This window comes from Brachycentrus maculatus, unplaced genomic scaffold (genome assembly GCF_059751285.1).
Source record: "Brachycentrus maculatus isolate JH-2025_06_01 unplaced genomic scaffold, ASM5975128v1 h1tg000108l, whole genome shotgun sequence".
NCBI classification, from domain to species: domain Eukaryota; kingdom Metazoa; phylum Arthropoda; class Insecta; order Trichoptera; family Brachycentridae; genus Brachycentrus; species Brachycentrus maculatus.
In genome coordinates this window covers 414,423-427,032 of record NW_028280861.1, presented here as the reverse complement: position 1 = coordinate 427,032, position 12,610 = coordinate 414,423, and the positions used below count along the sequence as shown (strand labels likewise).

General features: G+C 33.7%; 1 protein-coding gene across 1 annotated transcript in view; it reads right to left on the bottom strand.

Annotated features, from left to right (window-relative positions):
• The window catches only part of LOC148310085 (protein sax-3-like), a 385,600-nt gene extending 384,623 nt beyond the window's left edge, over window positions 1-977 (bottom strand). Inside the window, exon 1 of the mRNA XM_088259041.1 lies at window positions 247-977. Coding sequence (XP_088115167.1) covers window positions 247-358 — 112 coding nt within the window. The 5' untranslated portion in view covers window positions 359-977. The remainder of the gene's footprint in view (window positions 1-246) is intronic.
• Window positions 978-12,610: the final 11,633 nt, after the last annotated feature.

The following is a 12,610-nucleotide window of genomic DNA, read 5'->3' as shown; positions in this document are numbered from 1 at the left end:
GCTATTATATAATGTATACGAAGGAAGCTAAGAGTGTATTTCGGGATAGACGAGTGTGGCGTTCCATCCTCTTTGCACACAACCCTCACCTAAGACTAACTATGTGCAGTACAAAGTAGTAAGGCTTGCGATAACAAAATGTATGTGTTTATATGAAAACAAAATAAAAATATATAATAACTAAAAACATATACATTGAAACAATGAAAAAAGCCGTTCTATCCTCAATTAGTATTTATATCATACCTTGTACGTTCAGGAAAACCGACATCAGCATCACTAATAGGACTCCTTTCCGAAAATCCAAAATTTTGGGAAGATCGGACGATGCCATAGCCGCGAAATCGAATACCACCATTTTTAACACCACAAATAACACTTATTTTCCACGAAATTTTATTGAACACATTTATTCACAATTTTTCCCATACGACAATTAAAAATTATATATATTTAAAAAAAAACACTAAACATTGTAGCAATTTTTTAGATTATTGTCACTAAGCACTGTTGTTTATACGAAATATTTCGTAATTAAACAATATCAATTTTAAAAAATTACATCACAATTTAAAATGTCGAAATAACTCTTTACATCCATTATTATTTTTCATTTTTGAAATATAAAACGGTTAATTTAATTCAGTTTTCAATTCTCAATTTCCATATTTTTCCCGTACGATAATTAGAAATTACATTTATATTTTTTAAAAAACACAAAACACTTGAGATTATTGTTACAAAACACTGTTTTTTTACACGTAATATTATAATTTCAATTGATTTGATATTAAATAACTCTATAAAATGTTAAAATTTCTCTTTTCATTTTTGAAAACAAAAGCCCGTTAAATTAATTCGGTTTTCAAATCTCGAATTCCATTTTTTTCGAGAAACAAATACATCGCGAGACGAATTCGTTCCAAATTTTCCCGACCGGCAACACAACCTCCCCGTGCAAATGCCAACTCGCTACTAAATTTTACCGGCGTGAAGTTGACAACAATGAAAAAATGCATCTGCTCTCGGAACAATGCCGTCCGTCTCTTTCTGGCTCGTATGAATCTCGATGTGTTCGAATGAGATAGAATCCGAATGGGCCTACATCTAGGATTATCTATCCATTTCATTTGCTCTCCTGTGTGGTCTATTTTGATAGAAAAGGATGCAGTATTTTACAGAAAGATATAAAAATTGTTGTTATTTTTAGATTACATATTGGGAAGTGAGGGATTTTTAAATGATGGCCATTAATTCTGGAAATTAATGGATTATGACTAATTATATCAAAAGATAATATTTATAACACATTTCCTTAATGAATTTATAAATACAACTTTAAAACATGTTTACGTACGATATTTTTATACTAAACTAATAAATCTGCCGGCGTTGGTGACAAAAGTGTATAATGTGTGCAAGGAAAGTGATTTATTGATGAATGTTAGCAAATCCAAGATTATGTTTTTAGAAAGAGAAGAATGCAGATCTGAATGTGAAATATTGGTAAACGGAGAGATTTTGGAACAGGTAGATGATTTCGTGTATTTGGGTAGTATGTTTTCTATTGATGGAAAGATTGATAAAGACAGAAAGAAAAGTGAATGCTGGGAACAAATTGAATGGTGCACTGAAATCAGTTATAGCAAATAAAAACCTATCAGCGGAAGCTAAACTGGCAGTGCACAACGGAGTCCTGGTTCCAACTCTAATGTATGGAAGTGAAACATGGAGTTGGCAAAAGAAGGATGAAGGTAGACTGAATGCAGTCGAAATGCGATCTCTCAGAAGAATGTGCGACAAAACGATGTATGATAGATGTGCGAATAGTGAAATAAGGAAGGAATGCAAAGCTGAGATAAGCATTATCGATAAAATTAAGAAAGGTGTGTTGAGATGGTTTGGACATGTGGAACGAATGAGTGAGGAAAGAACGGTAAAACAAATTTATGAGGCGAATGTTAGTGGGAAAAGAAGCAGAGGAAGACCGAGAAAAACATGGCACGATCAGGTATGCCAAATACTTGAAAGTGGTCAGGTTAAGAGTCGTTACAATCGGCGGGTATGTATGAGGAGATGCATGAACGTGGAAGAGGCGAAGAATGTTTGCAAGGACAGAGTGGTGTGGCGCTCTATTCTCTCTGCCTACCCCTGCAGAGAAGCGGCGTGATGGTTAGTTTACTAATAAATTTTGTCCGCCTCCGTGGTGTAATATGGTTAGCGTGTTTAGCTACCGTGCTGGAGGTCCCGGGTTCAGTTCCCAGAGGGATGTGGTGAAAATAAATATTAGTGATTTCACTCTATAATATTTATTTCATATTTCCCTGGACTGGTACCTGAAACGCAGAAGTGATTACCTTGCCTTCATGTGAGTAACGATCAAGATAACACAGCATCAATGGGTGCAGATAAGGGTTAGAATGATATCAAAAGATTTTATTAATAACATATTTTATGTAAGGATTTATTAATATAACTCTAAGTCTAAACTGGCAGTACACAACGGAGTCCTGGTTCCAACCCTAGTGTATGGGTGAAGCATGGAGTTGGCACAAGAAGAATGAAAGTAAACTGAATGCAGTCGAAATGCGTTCTCTCAGATGAATGTGCGTCAAAACGATGTATGATAGATGTTCGAATGGTGAAATAAGGAAGGAATGCAAGGCTGAGATAAGCATTATCCATCAAATTAAGAAAGGTGTGTTGAGATGGTTTGCACATGTAGAATGAACTAGTGAGGAAAGAATGGTAAAAAATGTTTTGAGGCAAATGTAGTTGTAAAATGGAGCAGACGAAGACCGAGAAAAACTTGGCACAATCAGGAATGTCAAATACTTGAAAGCGGTCAGGTTAGGCTAGATTAGGTTAGTCGAAACAATCGGCGGGTTTTATATTAGGAGATGCATGCAAAGAAAGTTTACAAGACAGAGTGATGTGGCGTTCTACTCTCTCTGCCTACCCTTGCGGATAAGCGGCGTGATAGTTAGTTAGCTTCAAATATAAATTATACTGTATATTTGTCCGCCTCCGTAGTGTAATACAGTAGTCAGCACGCTCGGCCACCATACTGGACGTCCATCGGGTCAAATAAATATTAGAGTTTTTTTACGGTAATATTGATTCAATATTACCCTGGACTGGTACCTGAAGCGGAGGGCTGATCACCTTTTCTTAATGTATCAATGATCAAGATAACACTGCGTTTATATGATGCAGTGCCGTATGCGCCATAGGGTGCGGACAAGGTTTGAATGAAAATTAAATAAATTATAGATCACGACTGTCCAAACTTAAAACACAGTAAGGGACATTTTTTGTAGTACGTTTCTTTTGCATTTTTGGACTAAGTAGAATTTACTTATTCCAAAAATGCAAAAAAACGTACTACAGAAAAATGTCCCTTACTGTGTTTTGAGTTTGGACAGCCGATCATCATGCAACATCGCTCACTCCTTCCAACAACGTCATATATCAAAAATCGACAATTTTCAGTTGTGCATGTTTTCGGAATGCCCAGAAAATGTTCTATATCCCAGCAAAAGCGGCATATTTTTAACTTACTACAGGTCAGAAAGTGTTGTTTTAGCATTTTAATGAAAAGGTATTGTTTAATTATTTTTTTAAAATTTTCCTTAATATTTTTCAAACGGAGAAAAAACCTTCAGCCTAAACCTAAAAAGATCTTTTGCACAGTAAAAGTTAAATAAGTGGCTTGATATTTATTTTTAAAACATTGTAATATATTTTTAAACTTTAAAAACGTTCTTCTGAAAAGTCAAGTTTTTTGACCTATGACGTTCTTGAAAGGAGTAAGCGATATGTGCTAATGCCCACATGGTATACATGAAATTCATATTCTACACGTCTACACTATCAAAAAGGCATAAAACGATGTTTAGCACTACACAAAGGTGTTTTTATAGCAATGATTAGTGCCTGTATTTTTACCGTTTTGGGTGTGCTGAAAAAAAGGGTCATCTAACAATAGGGACTTGTTTTGAGTAGAATCTTGGGACCTATTTTGGGTATTTCTTCAATGAAACTAGATGGGACATTGAAAACGAGGTTTGCAAACGTTGACACTAATTTTTCACCGCGGAATTCGAGATTATTCTCATTTTTATTATCTTATTTGCACTCTATGGATATACGGCTGTCCAAATTTAAAACACAGTAAGGGACATTTTTTTGTAGTAGGTTTTTTTGCATTTTTGGACTAAGTAGAGTCTACTTAGTCCATGAATGCAAAAAAAAACGGAATACAAAAAAATGTCCCTTACTGTGTTTTAAATTTGGACAGCCGTATAGGGCATTGCTACAATTTGATGCGACGTTTAACTGATCATTTATTGTATAAAGGTTAGTTGGTAGTTCTTCTTCTTCTTCTCCGTCTTATTCTTCATTGCTGAGGGTTGTGACCCTTGCAGAAGCAATGACTCTTCTCCAGTCATCCCTTGACTGCGCTGCACGTAGCGCTCCAACCACTGAGGTGCCTGCTGCTGCCTTAATTCGATCGGTCCATCGTGTGGGGATCTTCCTCTCCGTCTCTTTCCCTCCAGGCTATCCTCGTTGCCACGCGAAACGTGTCCAAAGAACTGGAGAATCCGTCGGGTACAGATATTGGTAGTTATAATAGTAGCAAATTGTACCCAATCATGGGTGTAGGTGGATGTTTTCGTATATTTAGGAACTGTTATTTTTTTTAAAACTCATCAAAGATGAAGAAGAATATGGAAGTCTGGGCATTAACGGGGCTGACGACCGTCATAGGCTGGTTTAAGTGATCACTTTACACGCGTGTAATATTCACCAATTCTACCCATTATTAACAACCACACTACTCAAATTTTTGTAAATTCTATATATTTATGAACCATGTATATATATACAAGTATTTGGACATACTCAAAATGTTGTATTTAGGAACTATTTTTATACTAACTGGAAAGATTTATAAAGATGTAGTATAGATAGACAGTGAATGCTGGGAACAGAGCGAATGGTACTTTGTACATCGTTTTCAATACAAGTTTTTTATTATGATACATCGTTTCCATCATACATCTATCATAGTTCGTTATCATACATCATTTTTATCGAACATCATCTATACTTCGTTTTCCTACATAGTTTCCATCATACATCGTTATCATAAATATCGTTTCCATCATATATTCATCTTTTTCATTTTTATCCACACACCGTTTCCATCAAACATCTATCATACATCGTTATCATATATATCGTTTCCATCAAACATCTATCATACATCGTTATCATATATATCGTTTCCATCAAACATCTATCATACATCGTTATCAAATATATCGTTTCCATCATATATTCATTTTTACACTATTATCCATACACCGTTTCCATCAAACATCTACCATACATCGTTATCATATATATCGTTTCCATCAAACATCTATCATACATCGTTATCAAATATATCGTTTCCATCATATATTCATTTTCACACTATTATCCATACACCGTTTCCATCAAACATCTATCATACATCGTTATCATATATATCGTTTCCATCATATATTCATCTTTTACATTATTATCCATACAGCATTCCATCGAACATCTATCATACATCGTTATCATATATATCGTTTCCATCATATCTTTTACATTATTATCCATACACCGTTTTCATCAAACATCTATCATACATCGTTATCATATATATCGTTTCTATCATATATTCATCTTTTACATTATTATCCATACACCGTTTCCATCAAACATCTTTTATACATCGTTATCATATTTAATTTATTATTAGATTAAAACCAATATTTTTAGCTTTTCCACTTTTTTATTTGACCAGCGACCGGGTTTCGTCGTTACCGACATCATCAGACTGGTGATGTCTGATGATGTCGGTAACGACGAAACCCGGTCGCTGGTCAAATAAAAAAGTGGAAAAGCTAAAAATATTGGTTTTAATCTAATAATAAATTAAAAATGCAATTCCATCACGAAGTGTCAGTGGATAATATAAATCTGTTATCATATTTATCGTTTCCATCAAACATCTATCATACTTCGTTATCATATACATCGTTTCCATCATATATTCATCTTTTACATTACTATCCATACACCGATTCCATCAAACATCTATCATACATCGTTATCATATATATCGTTTCCATCATATATTCATCTTTTACATTATTATCCATACACCGTTTTCATCAAACATCTATCATACATCGTTATCATATATATCGTTTCTATCATATATTCATCTTTTACATTATTATCCATACACCGATTCCATCAAACATCTTTTTTACATCGTTATCATATTTATCGTTTCCATCATATATTTATCTTTTACATTATTATCCATACACCGTTTCCATCAAACATATATCATACATCATTATCATATATATCGTTTCCATTATATATTCATCTATTACATCGTTATCCATACACCGTTTCCATCAAACATCTTTTATACATCGTTATCATATATATCGTTTCCATCATATATTCATCTTTAACATTATTATCCATACACCGTTTCCATCAAACATCTATCATACATCGTTATGATATATATCGTTTCCATCAAACATCTAACATACCTACATCGTTTCCATCATATATACATCTATCATTCATTGTTATCAAATATCGTTTCTAACATACATCTATCATAAATCCTAATCATACATCGTTTTCATCAAACTTCTATCATACTTCGATATCCTACATAGTTTTCACCATACATAAACTGACCATTTTTTTTGTCCTCAAAACGGGACATCGACAATTTTTTATTCAAGGAAATACGTATTTTTTCATAGTTTTTAAATATTTATAAAAAGAAAAGGAATGCTGATAAAGAAATTAAGATGAAAAAATAGTATATATATAAATAAATTATGTTGTTTTATATAGGGACAGGCTGTCTAAAAACGGGACGGTACCGTTCAAAACGGGACGTATGATCGCTTGAATCATACACCGTCTTATACATCGATTTCATCATACATCGTCATCAAACGATGTACAATAGAGTATTATGATTTCAAATGGATGAGGGTAGTGAAGATACATGGAAAGAGAATCAATCGTCTTATCTGTTTTTTTAGCAGACTTATTACAAGGTCGTATTTTAAAGGCGGTTGTGAATACACACATGTAGGAGATAGATAGTGGATAATGTATGTATTGTAGATGAACAGTGAATACATGCAGGACTTGTGAGTGTATGAGTTCGTCAACGCGAAATGGCGTAATGGCACTTGGGTGAAACGGGTTTAACGTAATAAGTAAGTAATGATAGGGTTTCTGTTTGCCGAATATGATATGAGCCATATCTGAACGTGTCGTCAACTTCCGAGGGGCGTTCGATGAGTGGGGACACCATAGAATATGTATTTCTAAATATTTTTTTAAAAAGTTAGTTTTGTTTTTCAATACCAGTATTTTTTAATATATTGTTTTGATGCATTCTGCGTCATTTCGAAACAACGTATGTGAAAAAAAAACTCCTAAAATTAAGATTGTCCAGATTTGTGAACAAGTATTTGGACACACTCAAAAGGTTGTAAATAAACTAACAGGTCAAATTATAAGCTGAAAATAATAAAATATAAATTTATTTTCTGGCGTTTCTCATGTATGTGATGTAATCCAGGATACGGACTTCACATACAATTGAAAGAGTTTCTGCCTAATAAAAAGCTTCTTTAATCTCACAATGGATGTCTCTAGTGAAATTTTAATTATTCAAGTACTAAACATTTATTATTAAGCATTCACCATTCTACCCATTCTTTGAAATTTTACATTCATATTCAACTTCATCCATGCTGAGATGTCAATGTAGAAACCTAGATTTGTGAACAAGTATTTGGACACACTCTGAATATTGTAGAGATATACGTATTTTTACAAAATCGTTAAAAATATGTGATGATGAGAAAGAAGAAGGTCCTGGGTTCGATTCCCAGGGGGATCAAATAAATATAAGTGATTTTTTAACTCTAATATTCATTAAATATTACCCTGGACTGGTACCTGAAGCGGAGGGGTGATCACCTTTCCTTCATGTGTAAACGATAAAGATAAAACTGCATTGATATAAAGCAGTGTCCTATGTACCATTGGGGTGCGGATAAGGGTTGAAATAAATAATAATAAAAAATATTTTTAAAAAAAAACAAAATTAATTTTCTTATCATGTAATATATTATGTACAAATTGGCTATGGACGTTTATATAGGAAAAAAACCTTTGAATTTATAGAACAACCCACGTTCTTGAATAGGTAATTATTACAAAGGCAAAAAATAATATGCAAATGTCAAAGAATACCAGTTCAAGCCCGACGCGGGTCACATCACTCCACAAGAGAATATTGAATAATTTAATATTAATTTGAATAACAGATTTGGGCAATAGCATATCAAACATGGACTATCAATTATTAACATAATGGACCATCTAAGTATCAAGAACTAAATTTCTTCTTATTCATGACTTCATCCCAACTTATCGTCTTTGTAGACTGTTGGAGTCAGCTGTCCTCGTCCTCAGGTTGTAGGTCCTTCTATCATGGACAACGTCACCTAGACCATGCCTTCGGATCACGTTATCTTTCTGCAGCATCCATGAATTATTTGGTCTTCCTTGAGATATATTTCGAGGTCTTCAGGTTGTAGGTTCTTCAGTCGTGGACAACGTAACATAGCCCAGGCCTTCGAACCATGTTATCTTTCTGCAGCATCCATGAATTTTTTGTTCTTCCTTTAGATGTCTTTCGAGGAAGATCCATGACGATTGTCTGGTTCACAATATGATCAGGTTCTCTGCGTCCTATGTGCCCATACCATCTCAATTGATTTTTCTCTACCTTACTATTGATGCCTGTTGAATGCGTAAACTCTTTATTTTATCTCTAAAAAATACTCCAGCTGACCATCTAGGCATTCAAATTTCAGTAGTTTCTATCTGCTAAGAGTAGATGTTAATAACTATATATGATAATGATTACATTTTGACTACTCAAAATATATGAAGAAGAATATGTGCCCATACCACCTCTAATTGCCTTTCCTCTACCTTACTATTGATGCCTGTTACAGCCAGACTTCCACAAATGCGTGAACTCTTTATTTTGTCTCTAAGGGACACTCCAGCTGACCATCTAAGCATTCGCATTTCAGCAGTTTCTAGTTGCCTAGAGTATGTGTTATACATCGTCCAGCATTCGGAGCCATAGAGGAGTGTGGATCTGACAATTGTTTGGTAGACTTTTCCCTATAAATTTGATTTTAATTTATCATTTAATTTCATATATCGCTCACTCCTTTCAACAACCTCATAAATCAAAACACTTGATTTTTCGGGAGAACGTTTTCAAAGTTTAAAAATGTATTAAAAATATATATCAAGCTATTTATTGAACTTTTTACTGTGCATCAGATTTTTTTAGGTAAAACCTGAATTTTTTTTTCTCCATCTGATAAATATTTAGTATATTAAAAAAATTAATTGAACAATACCTTTTCTTCAAAATGCAAAAATAACACTTTCTGCCCTGTAGCGGGTAAATATTTAGTTAAAAATATGCTGTTTTCGCTGGGATATAGGACATTTTTTGGGCATTCCGAAAACATGTACAACTGAAAATTTACGATTTTTTATAAATGACGATGTTGAAAGGTGTGAGCGATGTACATAAAATAAATAAATTAAAATCTTGAAATACTGCTAAAAGTGAAGGTTACCAGCTGTTTTTTCGAGCTGGCTGTAACGGCCACCCAACTGGTGAATACGTTTTAGAATCGCCCAAGTTTTGAAGTGCTCTTAGCCGTGTTTGAAAGTTGATCCTTTTCGCGATTTACAGCCGATTTGTACTCTAGTACATACAATAAGCGATCCCCTAAATTATCATGTATCTCCCTCTGGCACTAGAGATCAACACAAACAGATGTTTTCCATCTCATTGTACAAGCGGTTCAATCATACCGAGTTCAAACTACTATGATATTTGATATGGCAGGGAATCTAAGGGCGTCTATTTTATTTTAAATTTTATCATTAATAAATAATAATAATTACAATAATAATTAATTTGGATAATTTATATAGCGCCATTTTCGTAAAATACTACCTCAAGGGCATTTCACTGGGAATGAATTAGGGAAAATATTATGGTGGAAATGATTTAGAAAACAAATGTGTTTGAGTTTTTTTTTCTATAGACCATATCACTCTCAGTATTTCTAACCATTGGTGTAACAGCATTCCACGCCATCAGTCCCGCAACAGCAAAGGCACGTAGGTCCCGCAACAGGCAATAAGTCACTATTTTAATTATTTGTTTTTACAGTCACTTTGTGTTAATCTATCCATCTAAGTTGACTTGGTAAATACCAAGTCTACCTATTGACACAATATGCACCAAAACACGTGTCCCAATAGATTTCTAGAAATAGTGATATTTAATAAGTTTAAAAGTTAAGTTAAAAATTAACCATTTTATTTACGTATTTTATGAAAAAGTTGTACATTATCAGTTGTTTGAGTAGTGTGGTTATCGGTTTGTGGTCCCGTGGTTAGTGTCGCGGACTCTCAAGTCAGAGTTTCTCGGTTCGAACCCACTCTACCACATTTTGATATCTTTTTCTAATAATGAGCCGCTTAGGCTCTTATAAATAGTATGAAATTGAAATATTTGTGAAAATAATAAAAACACAAATATATATATTTTTTTTAACAAAAAAAAATTCATTTTGTGAGAATGGAACTGAGCTGACCATAGTCTTAACTCTTACCACTCTGTAGGCCAGACATTCTGGCCCGTATGATTCTAGTAGGCAGCTCCGTGGGCCACAATGTCTGGCCCGGCGCAGGTATAACTTTAATCACTGATTTCTCTATCACCCGAGTATATTCCACCAAAAAATATTTCAGATAAATATGGTTAACCCTACTTAACATGGTCATACGAATTGCCAGACAGAGTGTCCCAGAATTAGGGATCCAAAATATTTATTTTAATGGTAGAAAAACGTCGCATTTTATTATCGGAGTAGCTGATCAGTTATGAGAAAAAAATGGTGGGTCAATGGTGAAATTACGAGGGTATAAAGTGATTCCTTAAACCCAGAGTTCAGTGTTTCTTTTTCATCTTTGTTAAGATCCTTAATACAAAAATGTTAAATTCTGTCAACCAATTTTGTTATTCCACGTCACTGAGATGTAATCCATACCGACGACACGAACGACAATTTACCGACTAATTCATTTCCTGACCTTTGCTTTGGATGCGAGAAAAAATAACATCTGACGGCAGAGTCAAAAAGGAAAAACAACTATGATGGTTTTATTTATATAACTAATTTACTAACCATCACTTTGCATCTTTCAGGGGTAGGCAGGGAGACAAGAACGCCATACTAACCTGTCTCTGAAAACCACCATATCGCTCACTCCTTTCAACAACGTCATGCATCAAAAATCGTCAATTTTCAGTTGTGCATGTTTTCGGAATGCCCATAAAATGTACTATATTCCAGCAAAAGCGGCATATTTTTAACTTAATATTTACCCGCTACAGGGCAGAAAGAATTATTTTTTGCATTTTGAAGAAAAGGTATTGTTTAATTATTTTTTTAAATATCCAAAATATTTTTTAAATGGAGAAAAAACATTCAGGTTTTATCTAAAAAGATCTGTTGCACAGCAAAAAGTTCAATAAGTGGCTTGATATTTATTTTTAATACATTTTATTATATTTTAAAACATTAAAAACGTTCTCCTGAAAAATCTAGTTTTTTTTATTTATGACAAAGTTGAAAGGAGTGAGCGATGTATTTCCTTCGTCATTCTCTCGTTATCCATTCCCTCCACATGTCCATACCATCTTAAAGAATTCTTCTTAATCTTTTCAAGTATCCCTTTTCTCTAAAATAAAACCTATAAGTGTTTCGCGTGGATGTGGCCGTGTTTGCTTCCAATGCCCTAACACAACACACTGCTTGCATTCCTAATTAGAAAGTACAAACACATAATCGATTGTTGACAAAAAATATCGAATCAAGTGCATTCTGGGCAAACATACCACACAGTTTGAGTAAACATGGTTCGTTGAATAACCCAAACGAAAAACTTGAAGTTACAATAATAAACACTAGAAAATTTGTCGCATTCATCTGCTTACCTCTTCAGTCCTCAATCTTACCGACGTCAAATTTTCTTGAGATTTTAAAATTACATCATATCTGAACAAATACAATTTTATACATTTTTTCACATCTCAACATAGATGTCTCTAGTGAAGTTCTAGTGATTCAAGAACAATGTTTCAAAATTGGTTCATATATTGTATATAGAACTTCCAAGAATTTGAGTAGTGTGGTTGTCAATAATGGGTAGAATTGGTGAATGTTCCACGTGTGTAAAGTGAAGAATAAATAATAAAAATGAATATGGTATTTTCTGGCGTTTCTCATGTGTGTGATTGTAATCCAGGATTCCGACCTCACATACTAATATAAGAGCTTCTGCTTAGTAAAAAGCTTCTTTACATCTCACTAATAGATGATGTCTGTAGTGAAGTTCTAGTGAT